At 45.3% G+C, this 18,999-nt stretch overlaps 1 protein-coding gene across 3 annotated transcripts in view; it reads right to left on the reverse strand.

The window, feature by feature from the left end:
* Positions 1-18,182, reverse strand: part of COL26A1 (collagen type XXVI alpha 1 chain) — a 105,559-nt gene extending 87,377 nt beyond the window's left edge. Inside the window, exon 1 of one of the 3 annotated variants that reach the window (XM_079955756.1) lies at positions 17,631-18,182. In XM_079955756.1, the coding sequence (XP_079811882.1) occupies positions 17,631-17,788 (158 nt within the window). In that variant the 5' untranslated portion in view covers positions 17,789-18,182. The remainder of the gene's footprint in view (positions 1-17,630) is intronic. The other 2 variants (XM_079955754.1, XM_079955755.1) reach the window with 2 other exon arrangements.
* Between the last annotated feature and the right edge of the window lie 817 nt (positions 18,183-18,999).

Genomic DNA, 18,999 nt, shown 5'->3' on the forward strand with positions numbered 1-18,999 from the left:
GTAATCCCTACATCTGGAGCCAGGGCAGGCTCAGGACCCTAACTCGGCCCAACTGGCGTTTGTTGCAGGGGAACCTGTGCAGACAGGGACTCTTCAGGATCAGGCCCCAGACTTGGTTCAGATGATGCCTGAGGCGGACCGCGTCTCCTCTGGTTCCGAGTCCAAGCCCAAGTCCCAGGTCATCACAAGGACTTGTGGACATCCAAAGAAGTTAAAATGATTCGGGACAAGTTAAAAAAAAGGGACTTCTTCATGAAGCGCATAGTTAAACTATAGAACTCCCTCCCACAGGAGACAGGGATGGTCACCAACTTGAATGGTTTTAAAAGCCAGATTAGACAGATTCATGGAGGATAAGGCTACTGGCGGCTCTTAGCCCTGACGGCTATGCTCTAACCTCCACAGTTGGAGGCAATAATGCTTCTGAATACCAGCGGCTGGAAACCCCGGGAGGCCAGAGAGTGCTCTTTAGCTTGAATCCTGCTTGCATGTTTCCCACAGGCATCTGTGAGAACAGAATGGCGGACGATATGGACCACCGGCCTGACCTAGCAGGCTCTTCCTATGTTCTTATACAGTGGTACCTCAGGTTACATACGCTTCAGGTTAAATACGCTTCAGGTTACAGACTCCGCTAACCCAGAAATAGTGCTTCAGGTTAAGAACTTTGCTTCAGGATGAGAACAGAAATCGTGCTCCGGAGGTGCGGCGGCAGCAGGAGACCCCATTAGCTAAAGTGGTGCTTCAGGTTAAGAACAGTTTCAGGTTAAGAACGGACCTCCGGCTTGGAAATAACGAAAAGGGTAAAATACCTGGGGATAAACTTAACGTCTAAGAATGTGAACTTATTTAAGGATAATTATGAAAAATGTTGGTTAGAAGTAAAGAAAGATCTGGAAATATGGTCAAGGCTGAAACTTTCCTTGTTAGGCCGAATTGCTACTATTAAGATGAATGTATTGCCTAGAATGCTATTTTTATTTCAGACGCTGCAGATTTTGGACAAGATGGACTGTTTCAAGAAGTGGCAGAAAGACATATCAAAATTTGTCTGGCAGGGCAAAAAGCCCAGAATAAAATTCAAGATTTTAACTGATGCAAAGGACAGAGGGGGGTTTGCCCTGCCGGACTTAAGACTTTATTATGAATCGGCAGCTTTCTGCTGGTTGAAACACTGGCTACTTCTTGAGAACACGGACATTTTGGATCTGGAAGGGTACGACAATAGTTTTGGTTGGCATGCATATTTATGGTATGACAAGGTAAAGGTTTATAAAGGATTTAAAAACCATATTGTAAGGAAAGCATTGTATAATGTTTGGATTCGATATAAAGATCTGTTGGAAAGTAAAACCCCCAGGTGGGTGTCACCAATGGAGGCGAGGGAAGTAAAAAAGCTTAATATGGACTCTAAATGGCCAAAATATCATGAAATTTTAGAATATGATGGTGAAAGGGTTAAACTTCAGAGTTATGAGAAACTAAAGCCCAAGGTTCGAGATTGGTTGCATTATCATCAGATAAATGAGACATTCAAACAGGACAGGAAAATAGGATTCCAGAAAGAGAGGTCAAAACTAGAAACAGAATTGTTGGAACCCAATACTAAGAATTTATCAAAAATGTATAACTTGCTGTTGAAATGGAATACACAGGAGGAAACGGTGAAATCAGCTATGATTAAATGGGCACAAGATATCGGTCATGATATTATGTTTGCTGACTGGGAACAGTTATGGACCACCGGTATTAAATTTACTGCATGTAATGCTTTAAAAGAAAACATTATGAAAATGATCTATCGGTGGTACATGACCCCAGTCAAGCTTGCAAAAATTTACCACTTGCCTAACAATAAGTGTTGGAAATGTAATGAGACTGAAGGCACTTTTTACCACCTTTGGTGGACCTGCCCAAAGGTTAAAGCTTTCTGGGAAATGATCTATAATGAAATTAAGAAGGTCCTTAGGTGGACTTTTCCTAAGAAACCAGAGGCTTTTCTCTTGGGCATGGTTGGCCAATTGGTGTTAAAGAAGGATAGGATTTTCTTTATGTATGCCACCACAGCAGCAAGAATTCTACTGGCAAAGTATTGGAAGATGCAAGAACTACCTACTCTGGAAGAATGGCAAACAAAGGTGATGGACTTTATGGGACTGGCTGAGATGACGGGCAGAATCCGCGACCAGGGGAAGGAGACAGTGGAAGAGGACTGGAAGAAATTCAAAATATATCTTAAAAACTATTGCAAAATTGAGGAATGTTAAGATGTCAGGGGGTAAGAGGCAGAGAACTGCAGCAGTAACTAAAAAACTAAAGGAAATTTTATGAAAGGGAATTAAGACAATTGACTAAAGGGTTGCTAAAGAATCACTAAACAAGGATGCAGGGATGGGGAGGTATGGGGAAGTCAAAAGAAAGAAGGGTATGAAACTATGATTTTGAAGTTATATTGGTTTAATTGTTTTGTATGTTTTTGCTTGTGTTTTGATTTTCTTGTTTTTCTTCTGTTTTTCTTCTGTTTGTCTTGTTCTGTTTTTATTATGTGTTCGAAAAAAGAATAAAAATTATTAAAAAAAAAAAAAAAAGAACGGACCTCCGGAACGAATTAAGTACTTAACCTGAGGTACCACTGTAATGGACTTTGGGTCAAGATGATGCAGCTATACATCTGAATAATCCCGCTTACAGCCCATCCAAAAGATACCTAGTTGTAAGGGAAGGGAGAAGGGTTTGAGTTCTCAGTGGCAGCTAGCTTTCTATATGCAAGGAATCTTTTTTTTCTGGAGTGGGAGGAATGGTGCAGTTCACAACCACATGAGCTACACAGTCTGAAGTGGTACAGGCAAGATACTGGTTGACGTCTGTGAGTTGGGGGGCGGGAATTCTCCTTTCCTTTAAACCAATATCTTAAAACAGCCCCACTGATGTGCAAAAGCGTTCCAAAGCCCTAAGACGAAACGGTAATGAAAAGACCTCCATCTTAGGTTTTAGAGATTATAGATGCCCCCCACCCCCGTCAACTCTATTACATACAGATGTACTGGTGCAAGAAAGTTAGGAACGCAGCTGGCCCCAGCCCAGGATAGCAACAGATACGCTGAGCAAAATGTAACAGCTCAGATTTCAACTCCCCAAGTGCACAAGCCTGCTGTGTCTTTCAAAACTATGTCCATCAGCAACTGATTTAACAAAAGCTTTACAAAAAAAATGCCTTACAGGGTTCACTCTCTGCTCAGAGTTTATATTTATGGACTGGGCTACTTCAGTATAAGTGGGAGGGCTGCCAGGGTTTTTTTTTGGGGGGGGGGTTCTCAGTACCGTGCCCCCCTGGGGGTTCTCTGCTTCACCTGGGCCACTGCAGGAGCAGGGGAAGGAATTCAGTCCAGTTCACATTTAAAGGCGAATCTGCCTCATTTACTTTTCCAGAAACAATTCACGAACCAAAGCATGGCCAAAATTCACCCCTTTTACAAATTTTACAGTGCAGTTCTCCGATCAAGCAATGTGCACTGAAATGCTTACACTAGAGTAAAGCGTTATTACAATTAAATGCATTGTTATTGCTGTTTTTATTGTTAAATCATGTGGTAAATCACTGGTAGAGAGCATTTGTGTGATAAGCGGACATATGAGCCACTTCCTGCAAAAGGAAAAGTCCCAAAGCAATTCAGAACAAGAGTGATATACTGTTATAGGGATGGTGGGAGGTCGTCTGGATGATATCTTGTGTCCCAAACCTTCCAAACCTGTGACCCTGTAACAGAGGATAGGATCTACAAGAGGAAGCTGGTGAATCAGTCATAGAATCATAGAATCATAGAGCTGGAAGAGACCACAAGGGCTATCGAGTCCAACCCCCTGCCAAGCAGGAAACACCATCAGAGCACTCCTGACATATGGTTGTCAAGCCTCTGCTTAAAGACCTCCAAAGAAGGAGACTCCACCACACTCCTTGGCAGCAAATTCCACTGTTGAACAGCTCTTACTGTCAGGAAGTTCTTCCTAATGTTTAGGTGGAATCTTCTTTCTTGTAGTTTGGATCCATTGCTCCGTGTCCGTTAAAGGTATGGAGTGATGGGGATGGGGGACAGCATACCACAAGCAGGGGGCCTCCACCAAAAAGGCCTGTTCTCATATTGCCACCCTCCAGACCTCCCGTGGAGGGGGCACACAGAGATTCTGGGCCTCAGTTGCAGAGCGTGTTGGGTCCAGAATTGGGTCTGTAAACGGTACAATGAGAATAGGTCAGTTCCATCAAGCAGATGGAGTGATGGGGATGCAGGACCACTCCATCCAAGCAAGGTAAAGATCCTTGAAATAAATGGAAAGATAAATAATATCAGGATCTGTTGCTCAAAGAAACACAGTTCTGTGCCTCTGCATGGCTGGAATGGATCTCAGAGCTGTGGGCTGCCTTTAAAGCTTTTGTTATCAGCTCAAACAACTGCACCGAATTATCTCCTTGTTTTCCTAAGGAGGAAAGGTCTCTGTGCGATATTTAATGGAGATCAGCTCTGAGGGCACAGAAAATAGTGGGAGTGTTTTGATAAGGAGAGGGTTTCCCCCCCCCCCCCACAACCACACCCAAGCTTCTCCATAGTGTTTCATTCCAGAGAGATCTCATTTCTCTTCAAGAGGGGAGAGGAATTTCAATAAAAACTCAAAGGTCATTGCTTCTGAGAGGGGAAAGGGGGCTGGCTGAATTCAACAAAGACGTTTTGAACTTTTGCTTTAAAAATGCAGGGTGGGGGGGAATGGGAATATGGAGCTAGTGGTGGGATCACAGATTGTGCAGCTCAACAGGCTTGCACTACACCCAGCTTAATATCCTTGGTCCTTTAAATGCAAGAAGGTTAAGTACAGCAGTCTTTTCGCCCTTTCTTAAATTGTGGCAGTAGTTGGGTGTGCAGATAGATAGGAGGATACAGATTGGTGCAAAAGATGACAGCTCTTGCAGTGATATTGCACTTGAACTATCTTGCTGGATGAAAAATCTGTGCAAACCACACCCACCCACCCAGCAGTGGTTCTCTCTATTTTTTTTTAAGTAAATTTTTATTGTTTTCCTTACATATTCTTTTCCAACAAATTGTAATAACACCATACATTCCCTTTGACTCTGCCGAGTCGTGACCCCCCTCCCTCCCCACAACTGGTATATTTCCCCAGCAGTGGTTCTCAGTGAGTGGTACCGCCTCCTGGGAATGGTGGGATTACCTAGGTGGCGCTGGAGGTATAAGTGACTATCAGACCTTGAAAAACTGGCAGTGCTTTTTTTGTCTAGGGGTACTCCCATTTTCCTACTCATACTGAAATACTGCCAGAAGAAGAAGAAGAAGAAGAAGAAGAAGAAGAAGAAGAAGAAGAAGAGGAGGAGGAGGAGGAGGAGGAGGAGGAGGAGGAGGAGGAGGAGTTTGGATTTGATATCCCGCTTTATCACTACCCTAAGGAGTCTCAAAGCGGCTAACAATCTCCTTTCCCTTCCTCCCCCACAACAAACACTCTGTGAGGTGAGTGAGGCTGAGAGACCTCAGAGAAGTGTGACTAGCCTAAGGTCACCCAGCAGCTGCATGTGGAGGAGCGGAGACGCGAACCCGGTTCACCAGGTTACGAATCCACCGCTCTTAACCACTACACCACGCTGGCCAAACTGAGATTCACAACATGTTTAGGGGTATGCATGCCCCTGCGTCTCCCCAGAAAAAAAAGCATTGAAAACTGGTATCACCGGATCACATTCATTGATTTTGTTGAATTAATTCAAACAAATTGAATCGGACTTTATATAAATGTGCAATTAATTGTTCCTGTTCTGAATTTTATTACTATCTTCCTTAAAATGGGTGGTGCAAATCGCTTCCTGGATAATGCTTTTCATAGGATAGGGTAGATATTGCTAGAGAATGCACAAACATTGGAGATGAGTTTATGGAACCAAAGGAGCAGTGGCCCAGAAAAGTTTGGGGACCACTGCTTTAAATAAACAAACAAACCATCTAAGCCAGTGGCTATTGCTATCCTGCTGAAACAACCAAGAGAGCCCTTTATTCTTTTAAAATCCCTGGTCACAAGGCATGACCACACTCCCCTTCACACTCACCACAAGGTAACAAAGAGGAATAAGGCCGAATGGAAAAGCATGCCACACACTAGCACAACACACTGTAATGCACCCACAAACACACATACAGACAGGCATCATAGGAAGAAGAACCCTTGCCAAAAAGCAGCGGTTCTTGCCAAAGTGAGGAGGGAGGGATGGCAGGCCCCACAATTGTTTCTCGCAATATCCGAGACACACCAGGGAATGCAGCACTTGTGCTAAGAGCAAGTGTTTTATTTCAGACATCGAGTGCTAGTGAAGGTGTGCGTGAGTGTATGGGAGAAGTTACAGCCTCTCAAAAAGGCCCTAGAGCTGGAGAAAGGTAATAATAATAAAGAAAAGATCTTAGAGCTGGGAAAAGGGGCAGAAAGAGGCAATCAAAAATATCAGGTGGGCAGGGGGAGTGGATACCTGTTTTAGTTTAGGAAGAAAAATCTGCCAAATTTGTTTAGTCCAAAAAAAAAAATAATAATAATCAGGCATTGTGGGGAAGAGGGATATTTTCGCCTTCCCTTTCCAAACACTAAGCCAGGCATAGCCAGGGTGGAGGCCCCCAGACATCGCTGAATTGGAGGCAGCAAAGCTTCTGAATACCAGTTGCTGGAAACCTCAGGAGCTTAAATGATGCTTATGGGTTTCCTCCAGGCATTTGGTTGGCTAATGTGAGAACAGGATGCTGGACTAGGTGGGCCATTGGCCTGATCCAGCAGACTCATCTTAGGGACTTATGGATTCCAACTTCCATCATGCTTGAATGCTGGTCATGTTGGCAGAGGCTGGCTGGAGCTGGGAGACCAACAACATCTGGGAGGGGGGGTACAATATTGCCTATCTGTCTCCAAGAACTTGGGATCACGCACTTAAATCCATTAGAAGTAGATTTAAGAGAGGCAAGGGGAAAGCTCTGGGAGTTCTTTTCACTACCCAGACTAGATGTGGTATAGTGGTTAGAGTGTCCGACTCAGAGTGGGGAGACCCAGTTTGAAATCCTTGCTCAGCCATTAAACACACCCTGTGACGTTGCAGCCAATCACAATTTATCAGATGGAAATACCTCACAGGGTTGTTGCAAGCCCCATATTCCCAGGCGGTCTCCCATCCAAGTACTAACCAAGCGTGACTCTGCTTAGCTTCCGAGATCTGACAAGAGCAGGAGCATTCAGAACAGTATGGCCGTAGACACTTGTGACGAGCATGAAATAGGGCCGGAGAGGAAAGGCATTCAGAAACAATTCTGCCTCCGGTCCAACACCAGAGAAAGACTGTCACCATTGTGGCTAATAGTAGCCATTGGGAAACCTTGCCCTCCATAAATTTGCCCAATCCTCTTTCAAAGCCATCCAAACTGATGGCCATTGCCGCTTCCTGTGGGAGGGAGTTCCATAGTTTAGTTATACGCTGCGTGAAGAAGTACTTTCATTTCTCTGTCCTGAATCTTCCAACATTCAGCTTCATGAGACGTCCACGTGTTCTTAGTATTATGAGAAAGAAAGAGAAACTTTTATCTGCCCACTTCCTCCATGCCATGCAAAATTGGATAAGCTTCTATCATATCACTTCTTACCGTACTCACTAAGCTAAAAAGCCCCCAAATCTGCAACTTTTCTTCCAGGGGGAGTGGCTCCGTCCCCTTGACAATTTTGGTTGCCCTTTTCTGAAACTTTTTCCAATTCTTCAATACCCTTTTTGAGGTGAGTTCATTGTTAGGAAGGTGGGACGGAAATCAAACAAGCAGATAATACTGGCTTTCAAAGAGGATTTGACATGTTCGTGGGAGAGGACAGATCTATCAAGCCAGCACCAGTAGTGAAATGAAACCTCTGTCACGGCTAAAATGGCCGCTGATTCTTTAATGCGAATAAAGCTGGGTCAGCATGACTCAGCGGTCTGCACCAAGTTGTATATATAAGTGAGAAATGTTAGTTTGTGCTGAGGCTGGTGTTTTGGTTGGTTGGTTAGTTAGTGCTGGTGTGTATAGTTATTCAGTCGTGTTTTGCACAAAGACTTTTAAGAAAAAAACTCTGCAAGGATATTCTCGTGGACTCTTTTATGCAGACAAGGGTCCGAGGACCAGGCTGAAGAGACAAAGGGAGGTCAGAACCCTTTCCTTCTTTTTTTTGCTTTTTACAAACACTGACAACCTCCATAGTCTGAGGCACTGTACCTCTGAATACGTTTGCTGCATAGCAACCGCAGGGGAGCACCAAAATCATACCCCAGGTTTCTTGTGGAGGGAAACCTCTTTCCCATTCCCTGCAGTCCTGACAAAAATCAGGGTCTCCTAGCAGCTGTTTATAGTTGTTAGGGAAAAAAGAGGAGATACAGCACTTTCTGAAGGAGACTGTGATTTTACCAGGAATGGACTGCAAAACATAAGAGATGTTTGGATCAAATATGATGAGACTTTTTGTTAAAGTGCTATTTTATATTCCTGGTTCTATATTTGGTGAAGACCCTGCCATCTGGCTCTGATGCCTGCTTAGCTGGGAGTAAGCACCACCAAACTCTAAGCAAAGACTTCTAAGCAGGAATGTATAGGATTCCACAGTGATTTTTGTTTTTCAGGACATTTTATACAGAACCAGGAAACAGCATTCCTTCACAGTGCCCAGGAGTTCCCAACTCCTAAAGCTGGACGGATTCAGAAGCCAAGTTCGTTTGTATGCTGCCCTTCCGATAATTTGCTTTTTGGCTCAGCCTGAGCAACTGATCCATTTAACTTGGCTCACGGTCCGGTTGAAAGTGTGTTTCCATGCAGCTCTTTTTTGTAAAAAATAATAATAAATGAATCCCAAGGTGTCGCGGGGAAGGTGCTGTATTTCTTCAAACAGTTGCTCCCCTCGCTTTTTCTTCTTGGCCTGGCTTACTCAGATGCTGTCCAGCCCACATTTCTGCACTATGTAATAAATGCATTTTTTAAAGAAAAAGAAAGAAAGGTTTGCTCGGAGCTTACGGGCAATCAAGAGCAGCTTATCTCTGTAAATGTGAAGTGAGAGGCACTGGCTTGTGTAAAAGCAAGTTCCCATCCTGTATTTCTTCATGCTGCTGAGTTATGAGGTGATTTGGTTCACAAGTTCATGGCATCTCTGAGGTTAAGCGCTTGGGTTAAAACCGCATCTGCCTATTCTGCTCTGCTTCTCCCATCTACTGAGTCCCGCTCAGGACAAACTTCTTAAAACAAAAACTCCCAGTTAACAGAATAAAAGGCCTACACCAGGGGTGCCATTGGGGGGGAGGAGCTAAAGACCCCCCAACAAAATTCAAGGAGAGGGCCAGGCCTCCTCCATTTTCTGCGGCCTGCGGCAGGCCGACCCACAGGTGTGCCAGGCCTTGCCGCGCCTACCCGTAGCTGTGGCAGGCCCTGCCGGACCTCCTCCTAATGCATGACATCAAATGTGTGTGCCATGACATCACACGCGCACGCTGCCCCCCCCCCCAAAAAAAAAATTGGGCAGAGTGTGGTCCACACCTTATGGCCCACATCTTATGCTCTCCTTATGCCTCAGCTACACATAGGTCTCTGAAATATGGAGGTGGCAATACTAGTCTATCTTGAACAGCGTTTGTAAAAGTGAAAACAAAGCTGTACTTGAAAAGAGTTCTGGATGCTCAAAAGCATTATCTAAAGGCTATGTTTTCACCCTCTTTAGGACACGGCTGTATTACTAATGGGGCATTTAATATTGAATGCATTGTTTGTTTGTTTGTTTGTTTGCTTGGTGCATTTATATCTCAGATTTCCTCCAAGAAGCTTAAAGCAATCTACATGGTTCTCCCCTTCCCATTTTGTCATCACAACAACCTTGTGAGGTGTTGTATGCTGGGATGAGAGACAGCGGGGGGTCCAAGGTCACTGAGTGAGCTGCATAATTTAAGGGGAACTAGAACCCTAGTTTCTCAGGTCTTAGTCCAACACCTCAACCATTACACCACACTGGATCTCTTTATATATTTTTTTAAAATATACTTTACTTTTAATTTAACGTAATTTACTTTTAATACAGAATGTTGTGTGCCTGGAGGCAGTTAGGGTTGCCAAACCAGCAGGGCTGAGCTGAAATATCCAGCATCGCCTGGCCCCCTCCAGGTGGCAGGGGGAGGGCTTGACTCTCCAGGTGAGCAAGAATGCCTTTAATTAATTCACATTTTAATGAAGAAGACTATACGTGCAGCTTGCAAGCTTCAGCCCGGCAGAAGCTGGCTGTAGACTTTTGCATAGGCTCCTTAGAAGGTCTGCTTTCCTCTGCTCCCTCCTCCCAATTAACCCCCATCTCCAAGGCTCAGTGGTGGGAGGGGGAAGAATCACAGGGGCCACCCCTGTGGCATCAACAGGGCTCATCCCTAAATCTTAGGTTTGGGCCCTGAAATCTGAGGGTCTGGTATGTTCCTGACCTGGCAACCCCAGAGGCAGAAACACTTCTTGCTGGAAACCATGGGAAAGTAGAGGGCTCTCCCACTTGTGGGTTGGCCACTTGGAGAACAGGACACTGGGCTAAAATGGGCCTGATCCAGCAGGGCTCATCTTCCATACCCTCCAACATTTCTCTGATGAAAATAGGGGCATCCTAAGGGAAAGCAGGACATTCCGGGATCAATTCAGAAACTGGGGCGGCCTCCGTAAATCCGGGACTGTCCCCTGAAAATAGGGATATTTGGAGAGTTTGCATTTTATAGTGTTTTCCTATTACGTTAATGACTTGAGAGGGATGCAGGAAAATCAGCAGATTGGCAGAACCCCGACACGACAAATTCCCAGGATAAAGCCGCCCAGGAGGCCGAGCCACTGCTTCCCATCAGGTCCGCGCAGCCACCGCGCCCGTTCAGACAGAGCCGCCCCCCAAAGCGGCAGCTCCTAATGTTTCCCTCGCTGCCCCCGCCCCGACCTCCCTCTCCATCTCCTGACATGCTCAGCTTGACCCACTAACTCAAGCCAACTGTGGAAAGGTCAAATGCAAAGACTGACTCCCAGAAGGGAGAAACCACATCAAGGAACTGGGAAGGAAAGGAGGGAAGGCGGGGGGGGGGGGGGAGAAAAGAAAAGAAACAGCAGGTCTCTCCCCCAGGCCCACCACCCCACAAGCCTTCAAGTCTGGCAGGCGCAGATGGGGGGGAGAAGGAAACGAGGCGAGCTTTACGTTTATTTATTCTGGAGCCAGACCTGAACAGGAGCCAAGCCGTCCCGTGCCAGCATATAATAAGAGCTCTGAATTGGGTAGGTGCGTCTCTCACACACAGACACACGCTAACTTTTTGTCAAAAAGTATAATGTTTCTAGACCTTTTGGTTATGAGATTTCTGGCAGGGACCATTCCCCCCCCCCCCCCCGGGATAGTAAAGTGGTTTTCTTCCTTTTTTATTTTTAGGGGAGTTCTTAGGAAAAAACCCTATTCTCCTCATAGGGTTCCAATTCCCAGAATTCCCTGTGAAGAGGGATTGACTGCTTAAACCGCTCCAGGAATGATAGCTTTGGGAGGGGAATAGGGGGTCTCTGCGCAACTCTCAGCACCCTCAACAAACGACAGCTCCCAGAATTCTTTGGGGGAAGCCATGACTGTTTAAAGTGGGTGGAAGAGTGATGTAAATGTGTGGTTCTGATGTGGACAATGGCACAAAATCCTTGGCATGCGCTCGCCAGCTTCTCCCTTCCCTCCGGTGATACAGGCCACATTTGCATTTAAAGATTTAAAGGTGGAAGATTCATACGTTTGTACAATCAGTCTGTACTTTCGATTCTCGTCTTTTCCTCCCAACGTGGGTCAGCCTTAGGACTGATTTCTACGGGGCTTCCTCAGCTCCAGGTCATTGACAACTTTAGGCTGGTTCATTTAGGCTGGGGAACTTAGATCTCTTCGGAAGCAAGGTATGGGGTCCAGATTCACAGCTGTTCTCCAAAATGTTGGTAATGCTTGTTCTGGAAATTAGAGGTGCTCCCTCTACTGGAAGAAATGATATTCCAGGCTTGTGACTTCCACTACAGCGAGGTCCACATTTTCCACCTTGGAGAAACTCTTTCCAGCTCACATTCAGGCCGGTGACAACACCCAGCACCCCCGAATGCACCTCACAAAGGCCCATCAGTATTGAAAACTGCCCACCATCCAGCAGATGGCTATAAGCCACCATTTTAAAATTCCCATAATGCCTTGGGACAATGGCACACTGGGAAACATAGAAAGAAATACTTGAGTGAGTGAGTAATCAATCATATATAATTGTGGAGTTGGAAGGGACCCAAATGTGTGAGTAGTATATAAATCTGTATAAATATAATACTTATAAATATATAAATTACAGTCTTCGTCAATATGTTGCCCTTCAGCTGTTTTGGACTACAACTCCCATCAGTCCCAAAATACCTGGAGGGCACCAGGTTGGCAAAGGCTGCCCTAACAGATTGAAAGTCACTGATCTATAGGAAAGAACCTGTATGCAGAACTGTTATCGGTGGGTATGGCTGATTGATTCCCTATGTTTTAAAACAGAAGCTGCCCCCATGCTTGGCACTAATAGGCCAGGAACAATGACATTACTAACCTCCTCTGTCCCTCCTAGCTGAGAGTTTTAAAGTTGGTTTTTTTACATTTTTATTCTCCTTTAAAAAGGAGGTGGTGACACAAATGTATTTCATATCAATTTATATATACAGTGGTACCTTGGGTTAAGTACTTAATTCGCTCCAGGGGTCCGTTCTTAACCTGAAACTGTTCTTAACCTGAAGCACCACTTTAGCTAATGGGGCCTCCTGCTACCGCCGCGCCGCCGGAGCACTATTTCTGTTCTTACCCTGAAGCAAAGTTCTTAACCTGAAGCACTATTTCTGGGTTAGCAGAGTCTGTAACCTGAAGCGTATGTAACCTGAAGCGTCTGTAACCCGAGGTACCACTGTGTATATTTATTAAATTAATGACCCTGTGCATTAGGGCATGTTATTTTAGTGGGTGAAATTTCATTTTTGCAAATTTCTTTGGTAAGGGGTCTAAATAATTTGGTTTTTGGGTGTGAGGGTTTCAAATATTCTATTATTTTTTGTGAATGGACAACAGTTAGCTTGGGACAACATTTATCTTGGTAAGACTACATTTCATGAAGATGCACATAGACTGCTTTTGGAAAACCAAAGAATTTTACCTTCTGAAAATGTCAGGTAATGCTAAATAATAATAATAAACAATAAAAATAATATTAATATATAACTGTAAGTACTTGACAATCATTTTTAATGATTTCTATGTAATTTTACAGACGTTTTACTTACCAAGGAAAACTATAACCAAAATATCTTTTGAATTCCTAAGTCATGTTACAACTTCTTAGCACCCCTCATTTTTGGAAGCTGCAAGCTCAAAAACTCAACATACCCTACTGTGTGTATCAACTTTTATTGTTCTGTTGCCTTAATCATAAAATCATAGAATCATAGATTTGGAATGGACCCCAATGGTCATCTAGTCCAACCCCTGCAATGCAGGAATCACAGCTAAAGAATTCCTGACAGATGACCATTCAACAAACTCTGCTTAAAAACCTACAATGAAGGAGAACCCACCACCTTCCGAGGGAGTCTGTTCTGCCATTGAGAGCCATTGAGAGCTAGTGTGGTGTAGTGGTTAAGAGCAGTAGACTCGTAATCTGGTGAACCGGGTTTGCTTCTCCGCTCCTCCACATGCAGCTGCTGGGTGACCTTGGGCCAGTCACACTTCTCTGACATCTCTCAGCCCCACTCACCTCACAGAGTGTTTGTTGTGGGGGAGGAAGGGAAAGGAGAATGTTAGCCTCTTTGAGACTCCTTCGGGTAGTGATAAAGCAGGATATCAAATCCAAACTCTTCTTCTTCTTTTCTTCTTCTTAGCATCAGAAATTCTTCATAATGTTTAGTCAGAATATCCTTGTAACCTGAATTCAGTGGTTCAGGCATATTTGTTAAAAAACAACAACTCAACAACTTTTGGATTTCCCTTTAAAAAGCTGAACAATTTTGTGGTCTTCCTTTAAAAAGCTCAACAACTTTTGGGGTGTCCTGGTTTTTACTTTTTGAAATTTGGCAACCCTATCCTATATAACCTATCAGTCTTCTTTTCCCCAGGCTAAACATACCTGGCTCCCTCAACCATCCTTTATAAGGTGTCATGGAGCGGCTGGATGCAGGGGGGGGGGCAGCTGGGGAACCCCCAAGGGAACTGGTGGTGGGACAACAATGAGTGGTCAGAGGGAGAAGAAGGAGCAGAGGGGGGGGGTGTCAGAAGGCCAAAAATAGCCTGTGGCCAAGAGTTTCTTCACCCATTTTAGGGACTTGGAAGGAGAAACTTGCCTGCAGAACACAGTGACCTACTGGGTATATCTATGGCACTTAGCTGGCAGTTCTTGACGTAGCTTGGAAGTCAAAAGATACTGATACAGTATATGTAAACGGATAATGTAATTATTAGTTTTTCTGCCTGCTACCACTACCCCGAACAACCAATTACAGTATATCCAAATAAAAAACATATCCCTCATCTTCAACCTCAGAAACCACCATGCCAAATTTGGGGGTGGTCTATTCAGAGGTGTCCAAGCCAGCACAATTTGGTCCCCATCTTGATTCAAAATGGCCTCCAATGGTTTCCAAATGTAGAGCAAGAATCACGTGATCTTGGGGACCATCATGCCAAATTGGGCAACCATACCTTCAGAGGTGTCCAAATCAGTGCTGTTTGAAATGGTTCAGTAAGCCATTTTGATTCAGAATGGCCCCCATTGGTAACCAAACATAGATGAAAACCAGTTCCTCCAACTCGGGAAATGCCACACCAAAATAGGCACCACAAAGTGTTCAAATGCATAGCAAACAAACACGTGGATAACTATTATTTTATTTTATTTATTTATTTATTTATACATACCCCACCCATCTGGCTGGGTTTCCCCAGCTACTCTGGGCAGCTCCCAACAGAATATTAAAAACACGATAAAACATCAAACATTAAAAACCTCCTTAAACAGGACTGCCTTCAAATGTCTTCTAAAAGTCAGATAGTTGTTTATTTTCCTTGACATCTGATGGGAGGGCATTCCACAGGGCGGGCGCCACTACCGAGAAGGCCCTCTGCCTGGTTCTCTGTAACCTCACTTCTTGCAGTGAGGGAACCACCAGAAGGCCCTCGGAGCTGGACCTCAGTGTCCGGGCAGAACGATGGGGGTGGAGACGCTCCTTCAGGTATACTGGACCGAGACAATGCACAGACAAAGCATATGTCTGCAACCAGCAAGATTCCATCCTGCTCAGTTTGACTGTGCACATGTGTTACCCTGCTGGGAACAGGCATGCACAGCCAAAGTACAGTGCAGGGTTGTTTGAAAGTCCTCTTGGCACCTGACCAGGAATAATCTGGGGCTGTCTCGACCCCACTTGGTCAGAGCCTGGATCCACTTGACCCATTTTGTTTTGGGAATCAGGCTTGGGCTGAATCCAGTGCACAACCCTATTCATTTGCTGCCATATCTGCTCCTCTGTCTCAGGAACTGTCACGCCAAACTGAGTGGCAGTATCTTCAGAGGTGTCCCAAACCGCACAGGTTGGAACAGTTTCGTCCACCATATTGATCTAACACGGCACCCGATGATTTCCAAACATAGGACAAAACCCACTCCTCTATCTATTTTCAGAAACCTCCTGAGCAGCACAATTTAGAATGGTATGGTCCACCATCTTGATTCAAAATGGTGCCCAATGAAATCCAAAGTTAAGACAAAAACTGACTCCCCCATCTCAAGCACTGTTGGGCCAAGTTTGGGGGTGATATTTCAAGAGGCCTTGGACTGCACAGAGAGCAGATGAGCATTCAGACCACTTTCCAAAATGGGGATAGGGATGGAGGAGAAACTTGACCCATCTCAAGATTTCAAGGAGAATCTATTTAATCTGCCATTTCCAAAAGGTTATGCGAACCAAAACCCAGCCATCCTCCAAAATTCATGCTTCTCCAGTCAAACATGTATATACCATGAAACAGTGTGCACAAAAATACTGGACAGTGGTACCTCGGGTTAAGTACTTAATTTGCTCTGGAGGTCCATTCTTAACCTGAAACTGTTCTTAACCTGAAGCACCACTTTAGCTAATGGGGCCTCCTGCTGCCGCTGCGCCTCCAGAGCACGATTTCTGTCCTCATCCTGAAGCAAGGTTCTTAACCCGAGGTAATATTTCTGGGTTAGCGGAGTCTGTAACCTGAAGTGTATGTAACCTGAAGCATATGTAACCCGAGGTACCACTGTACATGCATTTGTGTAAATAACATTTTAAAATCCATTGGATTCCTGCATTGCAGGGGGGGCTGGACTAGATGTCCCTTGAGGTCCCTTCCAACTCTACAGTGCTATGATTCTGTGATTATATAAGGGGAAATTGTTCTGTGAAAATACTCACATTTTAGGCAAAATTGTATCTAAAAATGTGTGTGTTGGGAGAAATTAATACTAACACACTGATGAATTCTTTATGAGGACTTCAAAAATAATAATCACAGACTGATGCAGAAATGGAAAGGACTTGAATTTAGGACTGGAAAACAGAGAAACTGAGATAATCAAAAATAGACATAGCCACCCATCCCTAATAAATAATGACCAGACCCTTAAAACATGGCTTCATTCACACTTTTTACAGCACAAAAATAACTCCACCTCTACTGCTCTCAGCCAATCGAAGGTCACCTGCTCCTATAAAAACCCCACCCATTCTCCTTTGTCACTCCCTGTGCCTGGAACTCCCCACTATTTCCTCCGGGAATTGAAATGAATGAGTGGAGGGGGGTCAAATGATCATGTAGGTAAGACCTGGACGCCTTTGCTCTTGACAAAGATGGACACTAGTGGTGGTTCAATACAGAGACTCACAAAGCAACAACAGCATCCCCATCCCGGATTGAGCAGTTTAGGAGCAAAGCCTTCTTTATGATCTATTTGAATTGAGGATAAGATTCACAACACAACCCCCTTCAGGTTTATTGAGAGACAGCGTGGTGTAGTGGTTAGAGTGCCAGACAGACTAGGAACGCTGGGAGAGGAGAATTCGTATCCTGCTTTCTCTCAAAGCCAGAAAGCTCACTGGGTGATCTTGGGCCTATCAGTGCCTCTCAGTCCAGTCTACCTCAAAGGGTTGTTGCAAGAATTAAAATGGAGAGAACCGCTGGATAATTAACAACAACAATGCAGCTCAGTTTATCTACTGCAGGCTTGTCCAACTGACTATATACATGGGTTTTTTTCCGCAAAAGTTTTTATTCTCATGGTTTTGCTAGTTTTCAAAACAACCCCCCCCCAAAGGCTGTCTCTTCATCACCAAAAGAAAAGTCACCATGAATGTGTGTGTGTGTGTGTGTGTCTGCTCAGAAGTTAAGTCGCACTTCAATGGAGTTCTGGAGCTTACTCCTCGGTAAACTAGAATAGCAGCCTCCCATCCCCAGCGGTGCTCCTGAACTTCGCCTTTCCTCGCTCCTACAGACCACCCTGGGATTTGCTGGGAAGGGAAGCTTGAGTCACTCACCGGCGATTGGCAAAGCCATTGCCCGACGGCCCTCCGGAACTCTGCTCCGGGTAGTTGTGCTGCAAGGCCGACGCTGGGAACTGGTAGAGGAATCCCGTCCCGAGGGTACATCCCCAAAAGGAGAAGCAGAAGCAGCACCAAAAGAACGCCAGCGGCATTTTGGGAAGGGCCGCTCGGCTTGGAGAAGCGCTTTGGACGGCTGCAACCTGGGCGCGCAAAAGCGGCGAGGGGGTCTCCCAAAACCGAGCCACTCAGAGGCGCATCGTCCCCAGGCTGCGGAGGGCCCCGCGCGGGAACGGGGCTGAGAGAGAAAGAGACCAGAGACAGGAGAGGGATTTGCCGTCGGGGGCTCTTGGTTGTTTGGGGGAGCAGCCGGAGAAGAGACGGAGGCTTCCCAGTGGCCAAAGCGCGAGCTCCGTGCGCCCTGGGCGCACAAGCAGCCTGCGGGTGCGTTTTCAAACCAGAGCGAGGTTGCTTCGCAGCGGCTCTCTCCGAAAGGGGCGGGAGGTGGGGACGTGAGTGGGGGGGCTTCGGATTAACCCTTCAAGGGCGTCGTCGTCGCGGCTGCTCCAGCAGCAGCTGTCTTGGAACAAGCCAGGAGTGGCGAGGTGGCACAGCAGCTCCGCGAAACTTTGGAATGAACCTTGCCTGAAGGCGCAAGTCAAGTCTCTTGCTCCTTTAGGGGGAGGGTGGCCTTTCCCCCTCTCGCCTGTATGTAAATACTGTTCTTCTGCCACTCAGTAACCTCAGAGTAGCTGACAGTCAATCATTAATAATATGTCCCCCAAGTGCAAAACAGATCCATTAATATAGTGCCTTGAAAATTGCACTTATTTTGAGATGTCCACAAGGAGCAGAACCTCTAAGTGCTTTTTATATGATTTGGCATTTGTTGATTACATATACAGTGGAAGCATCATTTTCATCACATGCCTGGCAAATCTGGAAGAAGAAGAAGAAGAAGAAGAAGAAGAAGAAGAAGAAGAGGAGTTTGGATTTGATATCCCGCCTTTCACTCCCCTTCAGGAGTCTCAAAGCGGCTAACATTCTCCTTTCCCTTCCTCCCCCACAACAAACACTCTGTGAGGTGAGTGGAGCTGAGAGACTTCAAAGAAGTGTGACTGGCCCAAGGTCACCCAGCAGCTGCATGTGGAGGAGCGGAGACACGAACCCGGTTCCCCAGATTACGAGACTACCACTCTTAACCACTACACCACACTGGCTCTCTGATTATCTGATTATCAAATAACACACACATTCCTTGTTGATGTGTAGAAAACTTTTATTCTCGCTTTTCCCCTTTCACAACTTGGACTTTGTTACTTAACCCATATGGAACTGTACTTTGCTTGTGTCTTTTGGGGTTTTG

This window comes from Podarcis cretensis, assembly GCF_951804945.1.
Source record: "Podarcis cretensis genome assembly, chromosome: 15".
NCBI lineage: Eukaryota > Metazoa > Chordata > Lepidosauria > Squamata > Lacertidae > Podarcis > Podarcis cretensis.